This window comes from Myiozetetes cayanensis, unplaced genomic scaffold (genome assembly GCF_022539395.1).
Source record: "Myiozetetes cayanensis isolate MyiCay16 unplaced genomic scaffold, myiCay2020 scf2-11, whole genome shotgun sequence".
In the NCBI taxonomy this organism is placed as follows: Eukaryota; Metazoa; Chordata; class Aves; order Passeriformes; family Tyrannidae; genus Myiozetetes; species Myiozetetes cayanensis.
In genome coordinates, this window is record NW_026087411.1 from 86,284,017 (window position 1) to 86,307,419 (window position 23,403).

General features: G+C 38.9%; 1 protein-coding gene across 10 annotated transcripts in view; it reads right to left on the reverse strand.

The window, feature by feature from the left end:
- Nucleotides 1–11,178: 11,178 nt before the first annotated feature.
- The window catches only part of ADGRB3 (adhesion G protein-coupled receptor B3), a 453,017-nt gene continuing 440,792 nt past the window's right edge, over nucleotides 11,179–23,403 (reverse strand). For 8 of the 10 annotated variants that reach the window (XM_050316306.1, XM_050316301.1, XM_050316305.1 and 5 more), the window contains 3 exons: nucleotides 22,692–22,727; nucleotides 13,927–14,031; nucleotides 11,179–11,997 (listed from right to left, as the gene is read on the reverse strand). In XM_050316306.1, the coding sequence (XP_050172263.1) occupies nucleotides 11,809–11,997; nucleotides 13,927–14,031; nucleotides 22,692–22,727 (330 nt within the window). In that variant the 3' untranslated portion in view covers nucleotides 11,179–11,808. The remainder of the gene's footprint in view (nucleotides 11,998–13,926; nucleotides 14,032–22,691; nucleotides 22,728–23,403) is intronic. The other 2 variants (XM_050316310.1, XM_050316311.1) reach the window with 2 other exon arrangements.

Genomic DNA, 23,403 nt, shown 5'->3' on the forward strand with positions numbered 1-23,403 from the left:
GAGTCTCACTGCGAAGCCATTGACACATCCGAGTAGGGGGACAGGAGGAGGTGTGCTCTCCCTCTCATTCAGAAACAAGGAAACACATGAAATACATTAATGTGTCATTACCTCCATTTAGGTAATCAGCTGGTCAGTTTTGGCTAATAACAATGTGATAGAACACATATTTTTTGTGTAAAAATAAGATTCCAAAATATTCATCATCTGTATTTGAAAATAAATACATTACCATCCTGAAATATTATTCACACAATTTTTTAATAATTAACTTTTAATAAGGGGTTAGAATTTTTTTAAAAAGATATTTTGGAAGAATAGAAAATACATTAATTATTCACTTTCAAAAATTATAAAAAATGTATCTTTCTTAGTCAGCATTGCAATGAATGCTAAAACCAGTCATCTAGCTTGGGTAGAAAGGCAATCTGGAAATTTGATAAAAGTTATAACTCTATCAATATTTACCCTATTAAAGACTAAAATCAATATCTAAGTAATAGTACAGGTTACAAGTAGTCAAAACATAGTCATTAAAGAAAGATAAACATGTACTGTTTTGTTTGGTCTGTGGGATAAAGTCAAATGTGGATGCCAACTGACAAACATTTCCTAATACAGCAGCTGGTATGGCAATGGCTATTTAATTACCTGAAATACATACTTGCAATCAGACAGGCTTCCTCAAATAACCTCACTTTGCTTAATGTTTTTTCCTGTTCTATGAAAGAGGTCTTCAAGCAGTCTGTGAGCTGCAGCCTGTTAAATTCCAAATATTAGCTCAGGAGATCCATCCTTGCAGAACTGAAATGTTTGGAAGATGTGTCAGCTGCAAGAACTGGTAGTTTTGGTCTTATTACAAGGACTGTAACCATGTTAATATGCCAAGAGGATGGCAGTGGATGGATAAACAGTAAGGTGGGTAAAAAAATGGTTAGAGGCAGATTAAAAACGCAGCACTGCAGGGTGTCTTCTGAGACCTGTCCAATTTAACATCTTTGTCAAAGATGCTAAGTAGTGCATTCTTATCAGGTTGTCAGATGACATCAAACGAGGGCAACCAGTGGTATGTCCAAGGAGGAGTGCCATGCAGAGAGACAGGAGGGATAGGCCAACAACAGGGTGCAGCAGAGATGTACAACAGTATCCTGGGCTTTTGTTTGTTTGTTTATTTGTTTTCAATTAGTAACCTTTGGTTGATACCTTTTATTCCATGTTATTCCAAAAAATTTCCATAAAGTTGTCTGCTTATCTCTTTGCTTGCTGACACAATGCCACAAAACTGGCCATGGTTGGAAGTAAATGTTATGGACTTGGATTTTCAAAATGGTTTTGTAGTCAAGTACTTACCAGCGAATAACCAACATAAAATGTGCTATTGATTCCATAGTGAACTCTGTGGTGTCTTCAGATCATTGGAGTTTCCAAAGTTCTCCAGTGCTTTGTGATTTTAAGTGTACTGAAAATAGAAGAAGAGGTCTTCATTCCAGGTTTCAACCTCCTATTTAGATGCAAAAATTGGACCCTGTCTTGGGAACTCATTTCCAAGCAAGATGAAAAAAGGATGTTTTCCTTCTACCTTTTGGAGACTTTTTACACTGAATTCTTAAGATCTGAAGTTTTAATGCATACTTTGAAGGCTGTCATCCTCAAATAGGTTTCCTTATTAAAATACGGAACGTCTTGCTATGCAAACATTAATTGCTGGAAAAAGAATGATCTTCTTTTTCCCTACCAAAATTAATCACTTTCTTTACTGCCATCACAGTTATAGAGGAACACAGGATCTTAAGTGGCCATGGTAAATTATATAAAAAAACCTACTTCAAATCTTCTTTCAATTCAATACACATATCTTTGTAATGAGCTTTTACAAAAAATAGAATTTCCAGGTCAGGTTAAATAGTCTCTATTCACTTTGAATACATGTAAATGTTATAATACCTTTTAATCATCTCAATAATTGTCCCTATCGTGGTTTAACATCAGCCAGAAACCAAGAGCTATGCAGCTGCTTACTCCCCCACCAGTAGGATCAGGGAGAGAATTGGAAAGGTGAAAGCCAGAAAGCTCATGGGTTGAGATAAAGATAGTTTAACAGGTAAAGCAAAAGCCATGCACAACTAAAGCAAAACTAAACAAGGAACTAATTTACTGCTTCTAATGGGCAGGCAGGTGTTCAGCCATCTCCAGGAGAACAGGGCCCCATCACATATAAGAGTGACTTGGGAAGACAAACACCATCACTCCAAACATTCCCCTTCCTCCTTCTTCCCCCCACTCTATATACTGAGCATGATGCCATATGGTATGGAATATCCCTTTCATCAATTGGGGTCAGCTGTCCAGGCTGTGTCCCCTCCCAGTCTCTCATGCACTCCCAATCTCCTTGCCAGCATGGAAATATGAAAAGCAGAAAAGGCCTTGGCTCTGTGTAAGCACTGCTCAGCAATAACAAAAACACCTCTATATTATCATCACTATGTTCAACATAAATCCAAAACACAGCCTCGTACTAACCACTGTGAAGATAATGAACTCTACCCCAGCCAAAGCCAGCACAGCCCCCAAAAGATAGCCATCATATTACAAACAAAGGATGATGCTGTGGCAGATGATTTTGAACCCTTTTTTTTTTTTTTTAAATTATGTATGGTGAAGTTATATAGAGATATTTCAGAACAAAAGTTAAGCCACCGTTTAAGACACAGTTAGGGTTGAACTGTAAAACAAAACACTATTCCCTCCTTTCTCATGCTATCATCATAGTTGGAGGGTTTTTTCTGGTATAAGAGATTATCTTTTCTACTTCTGTGTAATCTCCCTTGGGAGTTGGTTGCTTTTTATTTCTGGCATCTCCAGGCCAAAGCGATTTGTTAAGGGAGCTGTTGAGAAACCACTCAAATGTTTTAATGTCAATTACAACGTGTAATTTCTTCTCATTGTGGCCTGAGTTTACCCCCTAACTACTACTGACTTTATCTGCTTTGAGGGTGGGACTGTCTTTCCTTCTTTGCATTATTATCTGCTGGTTGGAAGACAGCATGAAGAAGCTGGAAAGCTTCCCCATCCTACTCACTTTAGAAAGGTTTGAGCCACCACCTTCTTATTTTCAGGAAGGGATCACACAGTATCCTGGGTAAACACATGAGTCATGGTCTCAAGTCTAGCCTTTGTGTAAACAGAAATACGAGCATTAGGGGCTAGAATAAAAAAAAAAAAAATAAAAAAGTAACTTATCTATTGTCCAATGGCTAGGAGATCCTCACGGAGTGAAAAATCAAGACTGCCAGGTGAGTATGGCAAGCATTCATAATCTACGTCAGACCATTTGTGGATGAAATCTAACATCAACTCAAAGCATAACACTGTCATTTTCCTGGCTCCATGAGTCATCATGCCTATCTGACCCATATGCAATCCTCCAGAATGTGCGTTTTCACAATCTACTGATACTTGGTAACTTAGGTAGTCTTAGGTTGTGGGTTCTTTACTTCTCAAGAGGATGAGAATCTGGATAATACACATACAAGATTAGGAGGTGGCAGAATAAAATGATAGAGAAGATGAATTTTCTACTTGAACTGACATAAATGGTCAAAAGAGGAGCAGGCAAGGTGGATTCTGAGCAAGTAGTGGCAACGTGTGATAGTGAGGGTAGCTCTGACATTCATACAAAGCTGGCAAGTCTCACATAAGACAAATCTGACATAAGACCCAAAACTACATGCCTCTCTGGAATGATATCTGCAAGCAGGATATCCCAGAGCATCTCAGAAAATCTTCCCTTGGAGCTGGATTCCCATGTCCAAACCCAAATGGCAAGTACTTTTTAGATGTGATGTGGGGCCCTGCTGGAACCAGAAAGGTGTTAGGTCTCCCTTCAGTTGTCTTTTCTATATGCAGTCCCCATGTAAACAACTCACAAACTGTAGGACATCTCATATTAACGAGATCCTTCTTCTAGTAATGAGTAAGCTGAATTGGCTTTTAGATTCCACTGACTGTATTGACCTGTTCTCCAGTGATTATAATAGGAGCTCAGACATTAGCTCCCATGGTGATGTCTAAATCTTGCTAAATCTGGTGGTTAATTTAGAAGAATTTCAATGCCCTCTGGAGGCTTTTAAATTCTGTGTGGAATCAATCTGTACTTAACTTAGAAAACTGCCTGGGTCTAGCAGGGCTTCAGAGGTGCCTCCCTTTTTAGTTTAGGTTGCAGAAAGAACCTGGACAGCTATGATAGGCAAAGTTAGATTACCCTGCAGAGTTCTGTGCTTGGCAGAACAATGTTTTAGTTAGAATTCTAAATTAAATATAATGGATTCTACCTATCTGTCTTTAGAAACTATAGCTAATTCTTGCTTGATTTAAGAACCTAATTACTAAAAACAGCTCTGAAAATCTTTTTCTAATACCTAGTTCCTGAGAAGAACAGGAAATAAAGTGGTTAGATCCAAGGAGACACCGAATAAGAAATGGAACATACATACTAATCAATTCCAGTTTCTTTTCTTATACTATGAGGTTCTTCAGGCATCACCTCTTGCAATTTCCTGACTCAACAGCCTAGGGATATAATGCAATAAATCACTGAACTGATAATGGAAAAAAACACTGGCTTGTTGCTGTTCTTACTGGATTCCAAGGATCAGATTTTTTAAATTGTTTCAATTCCTAAGGATTTGACCCACAAAAGGGCGTAGATTTTTTGATAGTCAGTATTGTATTATGTAAGGTCTAGGTGCCTGTTTCCTAAGCTTGGCTCTGTATGGTGAACAAGGCACATTATCTGCTTATGCAATGCATACAAAGTAGATATCTCCAACCAGACTTCCCAATAGCTGCCCAAGCTAATCAACAAGAAAAAAACCACTGAGACTAGAGCTGTTTCTTAAATCCCACCTCTCTTGAAATGCTTAACTCTTAGCCACAGGGATGAGCAGTCATGAGCAGTAGCTCACAAGCCCTTGCCTGTCTCAGGTGCCCATTCTAGGTTTTAAAGAAGAAAACCAAGAAGTGATGGACATCACTCTGAAAACACAGCTGGAGGAAGGAGGGTTACAAAACTGGGAAAAAAGCTCAGCATTCAGCACACTTTCAGGGTGTGACAAACAACTACTATTCTATCTGAAAGGATTCACATGGTTCTCACTCATCTTCTGACAGTAAACCCCAGCCAATGGGCTGTAGAGAGCTCTCTGCCACTCTTGCTGCAGCAGTGCTACTTACAAAAGAAAGTTTGCATTCACAGCATCAGAGAGAAGAAGCAGAAGAAAAAAAATTATTTCTAAAGTCCACTTGCTGAGACCATTATTTAAGAGAATATCACAACCACTGCTGCTGGTGCCTATTTCTTGCTCAAAGTGGTTTTGGTCGTGTTTTCCATTAAATGGTTAGATTAAAAAACAAAAGTTAAATTATTTTTTAGGTTTTTTTTTTCCTACTAAATGAAAAAGAATTATAGAAGCTTCCTGCTTGAGTTTTTCCTTTTTCTACATCGATCAAACAGAATACTCTAGTGTTACTCAGTTCAGGATTTACTGAAAATTATTTAAGAACTTGAGCAGACCTGGGAAAGCTGTAAAGGAGACAGGGATGGTAGAAATCAGGAAAGGACTTATATATAGGAACAGAGTGTGGGTTGTAAACCTGAAAAAAGAGGTGACTGTGGGACCTATGGTAGAAACCTGTATAGTCAAGGGAGGAAGTTCCATTGCTTAAAGTGATTAACTCGTAAGAAGTAATTAGATATAAAATGAAATTAGTGCAGAACAAACAAGAGGAGCAGTACTGCAGCAGAGTTAATTTGTGTAACTCAGTGGCACAGGATGGTCCAATGCAGCCTAAGAGGCAATTGTGTCAAAAACAGATAAATGGCTCTCACTTCATCTTACAATTGTAATTAATGGATGGGACATTTCAGTGGGAGTGCTAGGCTAAGTAGTTATGCCTATCTTATCAGCAATTGAATTTTTCTTAGTGAGGCCTCTTTTGCTTTCCATGCAAAGAAAGATGTTTCTAGAAAGTAAGTAGAAAAGATTACAGCACTGCACTGGTTAAGACCTGGCTAGAAATGAATCACTTTTTTGAGAGAGGGAAATAAAGCTTGCTCATACAAACTGCTTCTCGTGTCTTATCCAGAGATGCAGCACAGCCTCGAACCTGAGGAACTGCAAGTCTACTATCAATACACAATGTCTCCATCTGCTGATTGCTAACACAGATTTCCATATCCCCTTGTATAACCCGATGGCAAGAACACTGCTGATGCTGTGATGGATGCCTGCTTCTAAGAGGGAAGCAGACGTTTTGTTAAATCTGGTCTCTAAGTACAGCATTGCCTAGCAACTATGAGGAACAGAGACAAGCCAAAGCATGAGAACATTTCACCTGATACAGCTTGGGGCTTGGAGGCTTTTTGTTTGGTTGTTTTGGTTGTTGTTTTTTGTTTGTTTGTGGTTTTTTTAAAGAAATTACCCCACTTTAATCTTGTGTAAAACAATATGAGGTGATTTATGTCTTATCATCATGGAAGCAAATTAGGATTTCATAGGAGCAGTGTTAGGACAACATTTCCAAGAGCACTGATTCATGATTGTGAAGAAATTAAGACTCAGTAGTCAATTGAATGGAAAAGATCTTTGTCCTAAATCTTCATTGTAAAGAGTCATTAGCATTACATATATCCTAACATTTAAGCACATGGCACCCCAAAAGTGCATCAGAATGGCAGCACTGCTATCCTACCTCTAATCCCTTATAGCACCACTTACAATCTCTTTCCTTCTTCTTTGCAAGACATATTCCGGAGTAGGAGCTGAAGTTTAATAATGACTAATTCATAGTTCACCTCCAAGATTCTGGATTAAATAACATCACTTTGGCAAAGCTCCATGTTCCAAATTATTTTGCTAGCAACACCAAAGCCCTTTACACAGCCTTGGATCTGAAATCATGGACATCTTGAACTGCTGTCTGAGTGATCTATGGCTGCTCAGCTAGATTTCCTGTATGCATTGCTTCCCTATACTGAAAAATCCAGGCTATATTTTGTTTAGCACTGACTTGCCAGAACAAATCTTTCCCTGAATATGTATGTAATAGGAAGACAGAGAAACTGCATATGGATCGCTAAAATGTATTGCAACTGTTGAGAAAATGAGGTCTTCCACAAGAAAAAGTTTTTGCCTTTTCTATGTATGTCTAGGGAATATGTATTTTGAGTTGCTTCTGGGTAAACTCTGAGCTGAGCTGCCTCAGTATACTCCAGTGCCAGCTGTAGCAACACTGGCTAGTTCAAACACCTGAACCACCCTCAAGCACCTGAACCTTTCCGTAGCTGCAGCTGGAGTCCAGCTGGGGTAACCCAGGGCACGCTGGGTGGCATTAGCTGGCCCTGGCAGGCAGATGCAGAGCCTCATGTTGTGTCTGTGTCTAGCATAATTTAGGGAGTCCTATCTCAATTTTTATTTGTACATAATGTAAAACATCTGCTCAGTGCTCTACCAACATTTAAGCCAGTACATCCAAGTTTGTACTTTCCTGCTAGGCTCAGTCTGACGTGCATCATTTCAGAAACTGTTAAGTATGTGTGGAAGAAACTGTAAGTATGTGTGGCATCTTGCTCTTGGAAAACAAACTCTGTTTTAATAGGAAGCAATCAAATCAGAAGGCAAATTGTAGAATCACAGAATACGCTAAATTGGAAGGGAACTATCAGGATCAGCAAGTCCAACTCCTGGCCATTTGCAGGATACCCCAAGAATCACACTATGTGCCTGTTAGCATTGTTCAAACGCTTCTTAAACTCAGCCAGGATTGGTGCTGTGACCACTTCCCTGGGAAGCCTGTTCCAGTGCTCAACCACCATCTGGGTGAAAAACCTTTTCCTGATATCCAGTCTAAACCTCTCCCAACTCAGCTTCATGCCATTTCCTCGAGTCCTGTCACTGGTCATCAGAGTGAAGAGATCTGTATCTTCCCCTCCACTTGCCCTCGTGAGGATGTCAAAGACCACAATGAGGTCTCTCCTCAGTCTCCTCTTCTCCAGGCTGAACAGACCAAGTGATGTCAGCTGCTCCTCATATACTTTCCCCTCCTGACCCTTCACAATCTTCACTGCCCTCCTTTGGACACTCTCTAACAGCTTAATATCCTTCTTATACTGCAGTGCCTGAAACTGCACACAAGGTGAGGCCACCCCAGTGCAGAGCAGAGTGGGACAATCCCCTCTTTTGACCGGGTGGAGATGCTTTGCCTGATGCCCCCAGGACACGGTTGGTCCTCCTGGCTGCCAGGGCACTACTGACTCATATTCAGCTTGCCATTGACCAGGACCCGCGGGTCCCTTTCCACAACGCTGTTCTCCAGCCTCTCATTTCCTAGCATTTACACGAATATACTGGCTTTCAGCATGCTTTTAATTTCTAAATATGAAATATGTAAAAAAATAAAAATCACTACCATCTTCTGGTCACATCAGCATAAGCTCTGAATAAAGGGGCATGGAATGTTACTGCTCGTACACTGAAAACACATTTGTGACTGCCATGTGATACATAAACACCCAGGCTAATGCTAAACCTGAATCTGCTAGGTTATTAATAACAGCACAACTAGGTCAGCTGCGTATTGAGTGTAAACTGATTTTATCATGTTTCCTGGGTAAGTTTGTAGCCTACCCTAAGCTTTCTGTAGTTAACTAGACCATAACTGAATAGGTGATGTAAAGTTTATGCACATAATTTCTGCACTACAGTTATCCAAATATCAAGGTGTTCTAGATTTTTATTAATGTTTAGATCAGTCAAGGAGGATACTAAGGCTTATATCTGGATTCAGGGGCCTAAGCTTCCCAATTTGGTCTAAAAAATTAGAAATTTTGTAAAACACGCTCTCATTTAGACTTGCTACCATTCTGAGTGAAATCGTTAAAAGATGTGCAGTTTCTGTTGTATCTTTATCTAAAGGGAAAATATCTTACTTTTAGATTAGAACTTGATGTAAAACAGGAGTGAGAGGTTTTTGGTGCACTTTCTGGTCTGAGAAGTTAGTAGGCTGCATAGCCATCTGCTTCCTTCTGCACCAGCCTCTTGAAAAAGGGCCAGCTCTGTTTGATTGACGTATCACATTATAGAGTCATAGAATCATTTAGGTTGGAAAAGACCTCTGATCCAAGCCCATTGATCCAGCCTGCCCTCCACTCCCATGGACTCCAGCCTTTGACTGAACACCACCTTCTAACCCATGGCATTAAATGCCAGGTCCAGTCATTTCTTGAACACCTCCAGGGATGGGAAGTCCACCGCTTCCCTGGGCAGCCTGTTCCAATGATTAACCACACTTCCAGTGAAGAAATTCTTCCTGATGTCCAACCTCAACCTCCCATGGTGCAGCTGGATGCTGTTTCCTCTTTTCTGTTGCTATTTGCCTGGGAGAAGAGGCTGAACCTCCCCTAACTACAACCTCCTTTCAGGTAGCTGTAGAAAGCGATGAGGTCTCCCCCGAGCCTCCTTTTCTCCAGCCTAAACAATCCCAGCTCCCTCAGCCATGCCTCACAGGACTTACTCTCTAGTCACTTCACCTGCTTCATTGCCTTTCTCTGGACATGCTCCACACCTCAATGTCTTTTTGAAGTGAGAGGCCAAGAACTGGACACAGGACTCGAGGTGAAGTCTCACCAGTTCTGAGTAGAGAGGAATAATCACTGCCCTGGTCCCACTGGCCACACTATGTGTGATACAGGCCAAGATGCCATTGGCCTTATTAGCCACCTGGGCACACTGCTGGCTCATGTTCAGCTACTGGTCTACCAGCACCCCCCGGTCCTTTTCCACCAGGAATCTTTCAGCCACTCTGCCACCAGCCTGTAGCACTGCATGCGGCTGTTGTGACCCAGGTGCAGGATCCTGTACTTAGCCTTATTGAACCTCCTAAAAGTGGCCTTGGCCCATTGATCCAGCCTGCCCAGATCCTCTGCAGGTCCTTCCTGCCCTCCAGCAGATCAACACTCCTGCCCAATTTAGTGTCAGCCTTACTTACTAAGGGTGCCCTAAACAGTACTTTATCATCTAATTTATCTAACTTCTAGGCACCTAAGCCAGTTAATCCACTTGCTACCAGGTTGGTAGCTAGTTATTTCTTATTTGTTTAAAGATTTAGACCCTGAAGCATTAGATTAGTCTGCACTCTGCATGAAATGCTCACTTAAAGCAGGCAAAGTCAGGCTCCGTTTTGTGGCTTAAATATCTTATTATGGCCTGGAGAAAGGAATGACAGACTGAAACACTTTTCTGCAAGTTGGTCCTGAGGTTGATCCTAAGTGCTTTTCTCTCAACAGATGGATGCTGATCTTCTTCTACCAATATTCTGGGTTAAGTGCTCCCTGACAAGCCTCTATTCTAGTCCTTTTCCTCCCTAAGCAGATTGGTGGTCATGTTTTCTTCCTCTCTAAGATCTCTCCAGCTAGTAGGTTGCAGCATATTCAGTTTTGTACAGCAGGAACCAAATTAGTTTTTGAAACTTTTTTTCTAGAAATATGACATCTGAAGATTTGAGATATCCTCCCATCCTTGTCCCACACGGCTATATTGTAGATGAGAGATTTTTGAAGATCTGCTTTTGGTTCTAAGTATGGAAAAGGAGATTTAATCTTCGTATTCCTAATTGCTTAACTACATTTTCGAAACAAATCATGCTCTGCTCTGGATTTATAATGAAACACACTCTGGGATTTTTTGTTTTGTTTTTAAGTTTTTTTTGGTCCAAAATACTTATAAATTTTTTATCTTGAATGTCTTTCCTGTTATACAGCAACAAGACCATGCATGAGATGTAATGATTCTAAGTCAACATTGTCTTTGGGTGCTGTGTATTGAAACTTATTTTCCATTATTTGTCTTTCTTCTACTAGACAAAAATTCTTATAAAACAGAACAATTGTAATAATATTCTGACAAGTCCAATTTATATGGTACATTGTCACAAAAGAATACTTACGAAAATGCAGAATGGCTATACAAACCTACTAATATGATTTAGAAACTCCCTGCAGAAGCTACATACAACATACTATTAAAACTGCAAATACATATTATGTGTGCTTTTAAAAAAATTTTATAAATATTCAAATTGAAGATAAACAAATACGAAATAAAATACACTAGGAAACTGATATGTAGACAAAGGTTTATTTACACCATACAACATTTTAAATATTTTATACACAGCTGCAGCAGAGAAAGCTACTCTGAGCTTTCCAGAGAAAACTGCAATAATAAAGATGTGAAATATATTATTCATATAAAAGTGAGATTATTACTTTATTGCATTTAAAGCAATGAAGAATGTAGCTCAACAGACATTCATTTAATGACAAAAACTTTGCTTTTATATTATAAAGTAAAAAGTGTAGTAATGGCCAAACAGACTGTTATAAACTTTAAAAACTGCATAAATATATACATTGTGCTTCATGGTGAAGTTTTTTGAAAACTAAACCAAATGAAGCTGTTACAACATGAATCGTTGCTTGAGGTTTATCTATAAAGATTACCTTACAAATCCATTCCACGGGTACTTACAACACACGATGGTAAGAATTGTACACCTGGTTCTCCACTAGCTGCACTAGTGGGAATATACTGTACGAAAAAAACCACTGACATTTGGCACAGGAAGAGCCTGACATAAAGGAGTCGCAATGTTCAGACAGAAGCGTCAGGATTGTCAGGATTCCCAAAGTCTCTTTATTGTCAGTGCAACAAATTCTTTTTGTTTTGTTTCTGTTTGTTCAGTTTGTTTTTGTTAAACTTCTGTTTGAAAGTCACCTTCTTGCACATCTAAGGGCAAGTTCAGACACTTCTCCCATTCTGCTGGTCTGAGTTCTAAAGCATCTTTTGCCTCTGTGTCTAATACGTTTATCGTTGTATAGTGTTGGTAGTCGCCTGTGGTTTTGAAACTGTCCCATGGAGCTTTGCTCGATCCTGAGTTCTCCTGAAGACCAAAGAAAGAAGAATTAAAAACCAAAAATGAAATAATGTGGTTTCCATGTATAAGGCTGTTTGCTAATGTGCTTTCATGAGACACAGAAGCCAGAGAGGGGAAATGGCTTTGCAGGGAGCCAGGCTGGTGGGTGTTCAGCACCAGTGCGACTCTTTCTCTGTGAACAATCAACACTTCGGCAGGCTCCTCACCTGAGCTGCCAGCTAAGCCCTTTCTTTCACAAGAACCAATGTAGTGAGGAATGGCCGAGTGATCCAGTACCAATAGCCATCTTTCCAATAGTGGTTGTATAGAAGAGTGGGAGAAGAGAAGGGAAGGTAATAGAGAACCGTTTGCTGCCTGAAATATGGAGTGGTTTGAAAGAGGGATTGCCAGCTGGATTTTAAATTGCGGTAGGTGCATGACAGAAACACGGAAGCCTTGAATATGCTGTGAGAGCCACCTTGCTTTATATACTGATGAGCTCATGTATATTAGGATTAACAGACTGAAAGCTGGTTTTGGATTTTTTTTTTTAAATGCTAGGTTTTATAGGGTAAAAGACATTATGGATTATGACCAATTTAATTGGTGATTTCTGATGTAACATGATGGGTGGGATTCAGTTGCCAAAACCTAATGTTTTTGCACCATTTTAGTTGCCTTTGGACTTTCTGTTTGATCTCCAACAATCTTTCATTAGAGGTGCAGGTCTCCTTTCAGTCCTGCGTCATCACTGCCTGTACCATGTGGTAAACTAAGATGTCTGAGACTGTCTGAAATAGCCTGAGATGCCTATATTTAGGTACCTGGATCACTCTCTGACTGTCTCACAGATAGACCATTCCTCTAGGCAGCTTTTTTTGGCAGACCTTTCAAAAACACAGAGCTGATGCAAAACAGAGTAAACACAACTCTTCCACTGAGATTCCCTTTGAGATTTTGAATTAATTCCAGCTTTATGTGAGCAGCAAATCTCAAGTAGGGAGACAAATGAAAACTTTACATGTCAGCAAATCTCAGAAGAGGAAGTGAGTGAGAACTTGATACAAAATGACACATATCACAGCTAAAGGTTCATCAAAGAATCAGGGCTAAATTTCTGCTGGATTAAGATGATGTAAATGATGTAAATCCATTGGCCTCACATCTGCTTAATACCTCTTCTTCATGTCTGAAAGCAGCTCTTCTGAAAAAGTTATAGAATACAATGATTCTAGCTTAGTTCCATTGAATATACAATTTGCACATTATAAAATTATATAAAAATTATTACTAATCAAAATATTACTGCTAACAAATACGTCAGACTAAATTAGCTGTTTTAATTAGGTGAAATCAACTATTTACTTGCTCTCATTATCAGATGCAGTCAGGGTGTAATGCATGTGCGTATGAGTGTGTGTGTATAAATTTGAATTATGACGATAGGAGCCTCAACTTAGGATGATTTAATTTTTGCTTTTCCCATGGTAAATATTTATAAACCTATTATGGAAAAGATATGGCATTGCAGACATTCCGTGTAGTTTCCAGACCATCTCACGTATAGGTAAATCTAGCTAGACTTGTTTGTAGTAACTAATTTAACATCTCCTTGCCCAGCCAGAGGAAAAACCCTATTGGCCAAATTATATCAGTGAGCTGATTTCTCTATACAAAGCCCTTTAGACTCAGTGGGCACACGCAGATTTGAAATGTGTTTCCTATAGTTCAGTTACTTGCCATCTATAATGATGTCAGTGAGTTAGTTATGGTCTAGTTGTAAAACCTAATGAGTCTCATCATAGGTTAGATTACTGAAAATATCTTCTGTTCTCATTTCTGAGGTTGCCTAAAGGTGAGGTCTTCTTGGGAAAAATACTGAATTCAAAGGGCTCTTCTTTCATTGTTGTTCTTTAGGATCCATCATATTTTAAATATAATAGAAGGAAAACTTACCATACTGCCTGATTTTGGTACATCCCGAAATCTGTCCAGAGTCTGAAATTTCTGATTTAACTCTTGAAACAATTCCATGTGCCTCTTTCTTGTATGCATGACCTTCTGCAAAATGGAACATAATTGCTTATATTTATAATTGAATCTGTTTGGGTCTTTTTTTAGGAGAAGCATTATTTTTCCTGACATAATAAAGTAAATTAAATTTGGCAGGGCCATCTTTTCCCTATAGACTCAACCAATGGAAGTGAATTGCACTGAGCCTTCTCTCTGCTCTGTTTAATGTTCTTCCTGTGTACAAGAGACTGTTTTCACCCCACATTTATTGAGTTGCTGAAATTAAGGAACACTGTTTTTCCACTAGCTTAGATGTATTCTGAAACTGATGGTGATTTCTCAGAAGAATATTTCTCTTGCACATTAGGAATATTTTCTAGAATTTCTGATTCCAGCATGGACACTAATATTTTAATTTCTGTAGGAAAGCAACAACAGTTTGTAATTGTCCCTGTCAGAATAATTTTTATTAGGATGCTGAACTCAGAAATCTTGGCTCGAAGAGGAAAATCCTCAAATGTGATGTCTGGAAAAGGCATTCATACTAAGCAAAGTAGGCACAGTTTTTCAATTTTACTTGCTTTCTTATTTTATGGACAAAGCCATTGGAAATCATCCTCCCTCTAGCCCATGTGTAGGGCACTCTTCCACAAAAAATAATTACATGGCACTCCTGTGCAAGAGGTGGGCACCCCAAACAACTTACAGTTCTCAGACCTCAGTTCACAGGCCTCAGCCATGAGTCTGCCTGGGGCAGCTACATGGAAAGTGGAGCTGGTTTTCAAGTCTATGTTGTAAACTCTATCATCAGAGTTATTTTCAAACAAATTCATACTCAGTTATGAATTCAGACCAGCCTCTGGAGCAAAGATGAAGGCTGCTTACTGTTGAACCAGTCTCATGGTTTGGTGGTCTCGGTGGACAAGCAACAGGAGGGACTAAGGATGCTTCACCTCAGTCCAACAGTGGATGTGCTCAGCTTGGCTTTTCTTAAGCTTTTGTAACTGCTTGAACTTGAGTTACAGTCGAGGTAGCAGCTGACAGAAGAGGTGCAGGACACAGGCCTCTGTGCAAGTCCACTAATGGTCAAGCCTGACTTTCCCTGGAGTGGTGCATGACAAACTCTGCAAACTTACGTATGTGGTACCTCAGTGTGACTCTTTCCAGCAAGTAAAACTCCTGTCAAGCCTAGGTTAGTACCTTTTAAAATGGACTGGCAGTAGCTGACTCTCAATAATCCTTGATCAATATCATATTTTAACTTTATCTTTCATTTGCATTGTGTGTTTATAGATTTCATGAAATGTGACTGCTCTTTGGGCTATGCATTTATACTGCTATGCCATAATCCTTAATATGGCCACACTGTAGCTTGAGAAATTATTTCATTTCTGAGAACAGGAAATTGGTGATATTATTCACAAAAGAGACGAGATATATCAAGCAATCAAATGCCTATTAACTTAACATGAGTTGTGGGGTGAATAAAGGAAAACTTTGTGCAGGATTTGGTAATAAACTCCTTGCACAATGCAATTTAACTAGAGATAGCTGATCTAAATTTTTGAGAGGAGTTTCACTTTAGTGACTTCCTGGGGATTCTTTTGAGATACTGCTGTTTTAGTAGACAGGAATATATAGCAAATTTCATATACATAATTTTAAAAATTATTTATTTTTGTTTTAAAAAGGAAAGTTTCTACCTCAAAGATTATTATTGGCTGAAATAAGCAGACACAATGATTGGAATAAAACAGTTTTGGTGGGTTAAAATACTGGTCTCTAAAAGGCAGTAAATAGCATATGACTGTGAAACAAGTATCTCCATTTGGAAACTTTTTAGTAGAAGGCTAAGAATATAGAGAATGCTACTTTCTGATGTCTTTCCCCAAATCGTGTACCCAAGATGTCGTTAAATAGCAAATATGAATAATGCAAATGTCTTACTCAGTTCATTACATTATTCTTGAGGAGAAGCAGGTGGGAGGAGAAATAAAACACTTGCACTGGGAAGTCTGCCAGAAAAAAAGGCTTTAAACTTTATTCTTAATAGCAGAATGACTGGTATGAACATGCACCTATGGATCTTTCAGTTGCTTTGTGTTTTCCTGGCTCCCATTCCATAATTCCTACCCACTGACAGCCACCCCCTCCCCACTGCTTATAAAGAACGATCTGAACTGAAGGTGAGGTGCAGTAACTTAAATTTCCAACTTTAACTTCTATTTTCTAGACTTCTTTCAAATTCCTGGTGAGAAAACACCATCTTATCTCCTAGAAAATATGCTCTAATATGGGTCTTCTCTTCTATAAGAAAGCAACCTACAGAGTATTTGTAGGGGGTTAATATGTTTTCTCTATGAAATGAGCAATATGAAAACCACCACTTCATTATCTTAGAAATAAATAAGTTTTATCAATACAAAGCAGGAGATCTTGACCACTATATACTTGGACGATTGTGATAGCATCAGATCTGAACAGGATTGAAAATGAACTTCTCATGCTGCACTTTGAAAGCACACCTTCTTTAGATGCAGCTACATATCTGCCCATTAATTCCACATCTCTGCCAGAAGCACCTGAGTTAGCCACCAGGCTACAGACACACATCTTGTGGTCTTTCCTGCAGGTTCCATAAGTCTTGTGCCCCATAGCCTAGAGGGGGTTAAGTTGAACTGGCACCCCTTTCACATTTCTACCCCCACTCTTAAGTCATATAGAATGTGTGTTTTGAAGAGACTATGCCTTACTCTGATGAGCATCTGCTCACAGAAAGGGATTCAGTGTGTGATGGCTATCACCAAGATGGGAAGAACTTCAAACATAACTCTGTACCCAGCTCCCTTCTTTTTTTTTTTAAATTTATGATAGGGTTTTAGCTAAACCCTAACTCAGGAGCAAATATTCTTACAAATATTTCACGACACCCCACCTGGAGTATTGTTCTGGGGTCCCCAATAAAAGATTGACAGACTGACATGGACCTGTTGGAGCAACTGCAGAGGAGGGTAACAAAGATGATCAGAGGGCTGGAGCACCTCTACTATGGAGTCAAATTGAGAGAATTGGGGTTGTTCAGCCTGTAGAAGAGAAGGCTTCAGGGTATTATATATAGCAGCCTTCCAGTACCTTAGGAGGCCTACAAGAGAGCTGGAGATGTACTTTTTACAAGAATGTGTAGTGATAGGACACATGGTTGGTGATGGCTTTAAGCTGAAAGAGTGTAGGTTTAGATTAGATATAGGAAGAAATCTTTTTTTATGAGGGTGATGAGACACTGAAACAGATTGCCCTGAGAAGCTGCAAATGTCCCACCCCTAGAAGTGTTCAAGACCAGGTTGGATGGGGCCCTGAACAACCTGGTCTAGTGGGAGGAGTGGCACTAGACCGTGGCAGGGGATTGGAACTAGATGATTGTTAATGTCTCTTACAAAGATATTCTGTGTTTCTATGATTTGTGGACAATAAATAACAACATAATAATAATCATCATCATTAAAATGTCATTTAATTTGCCTTAGAGACTTTCTATACTGTCACAGGTAAAAAAATTGTCTCTCAAATATTGTACGAAGCAGCTAAGTGAAAAGAACAGATGGGGGAATGCCTTCCCAACCATATAAAGGAAGCATGCTGTGTTTTCAAGATGTTATAGGTATCATCAGTTGCCAAGCTTGGGAACAGGAAGGAATCTTTCCCTGCAGGCATATTTTTTTTTACCTTTGCCTTCAAGAGATGTCTTCAGGTTAGTATGAGAAGGATTTTAAACTTCTGTGAGTTGTAATGTTGTAATGAATAGCTACGGCAGATAAAATTCTGAAGGAATGCAGCTCCAGCAGTTAGTTATCAATTTAGCATTATTGCTGGTGAGAGCCTACTGCTCTGTGGAACCACAAGAAGACATTCTTGTATTCACACTTTACCGGTGTGTCCTTGCTCTCCCTTAGAGCCAGAGATGACTTGAATCCTGGGGAGCAGGGTAATAAGGTACTTCTCTGAATTATTTGGCATAAATGTTATTACCAGAGTAGATCCAATGAATGGCTGACAGAAAGGGTAGAGTGGGGTTGCTGGGGAAATACAGCAGTCAGACACTCTCATAGAATTTGAAGCTACTTGTGGTCTTGAATCCTAAAATGCTTGTCAATAGTGGTGTTTAACTCTTGTGTATGTTTTTGTGACTGCCAAAGCACACCTATTCTAAAGTCTTCCTGGGAATTTCTACAGCATCTGTATTTCTGTTCAACATAATTAGAATGAATTTTATTTGATCTGACAGCTAACTGTTAGTGCTGAGACTTAATAAAAAAGATACCTGTACACCTTTAGGGAAAAAATGACTGGAGATAGAGGGCACTTAGCTGGGGTTACCACAGCCAGCAGCAGCAAGGATCCAAATTGTCAAGACCAATTATTTTGGTCATGTTTTGAATACCAGACTGCATGAATGAGTCTAAACTAATCTCTGGTAATAGCGAGAAAAAACCTGTAAAGCTGTTGCATGTTGACTGTTCATTTAGCAAAATTCAAAGTTCAACTAAATTAGTCAGTGTTTTACAAAGTCTAATAATGGAGTGCATATTATGTAGCAGAAATACTTTCTGTGGACAGACTAACCCCCGTTTGTTACAGTTTGTCTTTTTGTTCCTACATAAAAGGATAGTTTAGGAATGCAATGGTAAATTACCCTAAAGAAAGGGGAAAGCAAGATACAGGTGCTCAGTTTTGAGACCTTCCTCTCTAACCAGCTTAAGACATATAATAAGGGCTACCAGTTTGGATGTCATCTTTTTCTCTCCGTCTTTCCTTTGAATGGAGACACAAGTTTTCTATAACAGTACCCACACAGTCACAGGCCTTTTATTATTTCAAATCCATTGCAAAGGCCCTTAAAACTACGTCTGTATTTCTGCATGTATTAGAGATAACAGGGACTGAGAGTATTTTATGGTGTTGAGTAGTCTTAGTCTAGCTGTGTTCACATTACACAGCAGCTGGCTTTGAGTTTTATCTGTGGCTCTAGGAGAAAATTTTTGTTATGTTTATTTGTTTTTCCTACAAATTATCTATATTAAGGTGGATGTTCCATTGAAACCCACTAGAACAGCCTTTTTTTTTTTTTTTGAACTATGAAACTATGAAACTATGACTCTGCAGTAGTAAGTCAAACATATCCAAGACTGTTCTCTGGCACCATCTAACTTGGAATGTTCCCCATGAATACTAAATTATTCTAAATTCTCTTAGCCTCCCAAATAAGAAATCTACAATCAAATTGTCTATTTTAAATGGCACCCAGATGGTGCTGGTTCCCTAATGATCCTCAAAAACTTTTTGGAGAGGCAAAAGTCATCCAGAATAAAATAGTGAAGGTCATTCTAAAAATTAATCCATATAGAATCTGGAAATCTGTCACCCAGGAATATTCCCTCAAATGCCTAATTTAGTAAGGTGGACATAGCCTGAGTGTTTGTCTTATATGGGTATAGAGAGACATGTGTGAGAAATTGAGGGTTTAGACATTGCCGGGAGAGTGTTAAAAGGAAAAGAACAGAGGGAGCCAAACTTGTCCATACTGCATACTTAGCATCTCTTATCCTCAGAACCACATCCATGTCATTCTATCATTTGTTATCCTGAGAACTGTGGAAGGGCATTGCCTCAGAGAATCCAGCTGGCACTGCTCGGAGACAGAGCAGAGAAAGTGATAAATATTTAAGTATTATGTCCAATCACTCTGGCTTGATCTCACCTCCAGACTCTATTCTATTTTGTGGTCAAGCTGCTTTGAGGTATCCAAATAGCATTTTGGACACACCATACTATCTCAATTCCCTTCATCAGGATGTCTTACTGAGTGAAGGAATCTGGGTGGCCATTTAAACATTTTATAGCTTTTTTATTTTGTTTTACCTTAGAGAGATGGACATGCAAAGCGCAAGGATACAGGAAAGCCTACAGATATAATCAGAGGAATGATAAAACAGGGAGGTGAGATGGGATTAGTCTGAGTCCATAGTTCTAAAACACAGTAGCAAATGGCACAGTATTGTTACCACTCTCACTTCCTCAAAAGTCACCCCCAATGGCCTCATCCTTTCCTTTTTACAAACAAGTATATTTTCCTGCATTTTAATAGTAATTCTAAAAATTTAGACCATGAAGCAACAATATTGCAACAAGTCATGACAAAGGTGTAAAGAATCTTAAATACACAACAACACAAAACTGGGAGGAGTGGCTGATAGCCCAGATTGCTGTGCAGCCCTTCAGAAGGATCTCAACAAATTGCAGCAATGGGCAGAGAAGAAACTTCTGAAATTCAACAAAGGCAAATGCAGGATCCTGTACTCAATGAAGAATAATGCTGGGCTCCAGTACAGGTTGGGCCAATCTGCTGGAAAGCAGCTCTGTGGAGAAGGACCGGGGGGTCCTCTTGATGGACAACAAGCTGTCCATGAGCCAGCAGTGTGCCCTTGTGGCCAAGAAAGCCAGTGGTATCCCAGAGTGCATTAGGAATAGCATTGCCAGCAGGTTGAAGAAAGTGATCCTGCCCCTCTACCAAGCCCTGGTGAGGCAAATCTGGAGTGCTGTGCCCAGTTCTGGGCTCCTCAGTACAGGAAAGACATGGAGCTCCTGGAGTGGGTCCAATGGTGGGCAACAAATATGATTAAGGGACTTGATCATCTCTCTTATAAGGAAAGGCTAGGGGAGCTGGACCTGTTCAGCCTTGAGAAGAGATATCTGAGAGGGGACCTCATCATTGTATGTTTGTATCTGAAGGGAGGGTGTTAAGAGGATGGCTCTAGGCTCTTCTTGGTGGTGCCGAGCAACAGGACAAGAGGCAATGGGCAGAAACTGATGCACAGGAAGTCCCACCTGAATATGAGGAAGAACTTCCTTACTATGCTGGTGACTACACACTGGAATAAGATTTCCCGGAGAGGTTGTGGAGTCTCCTTCACTGCAGACATTCAAGAACTGTCTGGACACAATCCTGTGCAATGTGCTCTAGGATGACCCTGCCTGAGCAGGGAGGTTGGACCAGATGACCCACTGTGGTCCCTTCCTACCTTACCCATTCTGTGATTCTGTGAAACTATGTGAGTCAAGTGAAAATATATATGGGTGACCTGATTCTTGAGAGTAGAATGTATACTGCATTGTTGGTATTGATATGGTGTCAGATTATGTTCCCGAGTGATAGGAAGAATGTTTTAGTACCTGTCCACAGAGAATGCTCTGATTGTGAACAGCATATTTCTACCTTTCAATAAAGAACCGTCAAATTTAGAATTCTTTATATCACTATAATTACAAAACTTCTGACTGTATTTTAGAATTGCTTGCTCATCAGAATTTTGCTACTGTTTCTTCTTACTTTCTATGCATTTATCCTAAAACGTATTTGAGGTAATATTTTAATTTAATTTAATTTAATTTATTTATTTTATTTTATTTTATTTTCCTTAACATTTCCTGTATGAATCTTTCTCTGGTGCATTATTTGAAATATTACATGAGGACTTAAGGCAGCTATAGTTTCTGGGGCAAAATGACCTAAGAGATTAAGGCATGATGCTAAACTACTAAGAAGCCACCATCAAACATGGAGGATCAGTATTTCACCAAAAGCAGGTCATCGAATCAAACCCTTCTTCCTTGCAAGGCTCCTATGGTCCACTGCTATGGCTAGTTCTGCTTCTTTCTTTTCTACAAACTAGAATTTGAAATCTGGAGGTATGTGTGTGTACTTACAGCCCAAAAACCAATAAAAATTACTTTTGTTTGCACATGCAAACAGGGCAATTTTTGAATTTATAGTTGATATATACTGATTGCTGTCTTTCAAATTTATCCCAAGATCTGTAGGTTCCTTGCAAATACATTTGTTCAGCTTCTCTGGAGACTCATATAATGAATTGTATCAAACTACTTCTATGCACAAACAGACAACCTATGTAAAAATCCCAAACCTGTAAATTATGAACATTCCCTTGAAAATGAACTGTTGCATTCCTTCTGGTAAGGATCAGAGAAAAAACCCCTCAAATAAACAAAACTCTCAGAGACCAATCATACTGACTGAGGTAGAACAAAATAGTCAATAACTATCACAACTAAACCTCCTCACTCAAAAGGGTTTAGAGTCTGAAATTGTGGATATCCAGCCTAAAGAACCTTACATGAACTTGGTTTTTATTCAGCATGTGATCCGTTAGCTTTAACATCTTCAGCACTTTATCATTCAAAATGTGACACATTCATAATCACTACTTGGATGTGAAACTCATATGCCTGTAAATTAGTACTGAAGAGAGATAAACCAAATTATCGAGAGTCTTTTGAACAAAGCAACCTGATGTATCCTGTCCTACAAAAGTGTTACACTTTTTCAATAGGTAGATAGCCAGCAATGGAAAAAAAATCCAACAAAACAAATCCAGATGAAAATGAGGCAAAGAATTTAAAAACTGAAATCGTGATGGTTAATATTGCAATATGACAGTTTGATCTCAGAACATTTTGCAAACAAGTTGCACCAAAGTATTTTCAATGAATTGTTCATCATGTTCTATACAGTACTAATTGAAAAACCCTATTACATCTACTATGTCAGAAGGCTAAAATCTGCTAAAATGAACACTTCACATTTACTTTTAGGAAAATGCTTTTAATAATCAGGAATAATTCAGTAAACTTACTTCAAAGTCAAGGTCCGAATAACGTGATTTTCTTCTCTATTAAGCAGTAAAAAAAAAAAAAAAAGAAAAAAGAGGTTGTATTAACAAGGGGACTATTCACCAAATCATATTAATGAGTCTAAATAACATTCCTGTTTCCCTATCAGGTATATATTAGGTATTCTGTAAGAGGATGTAGATTTTATCTTGATAATTTAAGATTGATGCGTGACTTTGCATAATTTATTAGACCAATGTAATTTTATTTTCCCTGAAATAAACCAGACTGCATTTCACTGGGATGCATGATGTGCATGTTATTTGCATGCAATTGAACCTGTTGGTGTATAAATATATCTATTTCTATACTTCTGTGATATTTGAAAATTCTCATCATATTTATACTTTTTACAGAGCTACCTATACATAGCTATGATTTAGATTTTTATAGATATGCAGAAATTGATCCTTTCCTTCATCAGGTTTGGTACATTGGTACAACTCCATTGATTTTAATGGAATAAATGACAGCAAAATCAAGCCAAAGCCATCTACACTTGCCATAGCTTCAGCTTGTTTGTTTGCAATGACAGTCTGGATGGAGAAAGCAATGATTTTGTTTTAAACTTATGACAAATCTGATTCAAAGCATCTGATATAAAGCAAGAATGATTTACTAGTGAAGTAATCACTTGAATAAAATGCAACAGAATATGATTGCTCAGACACATCA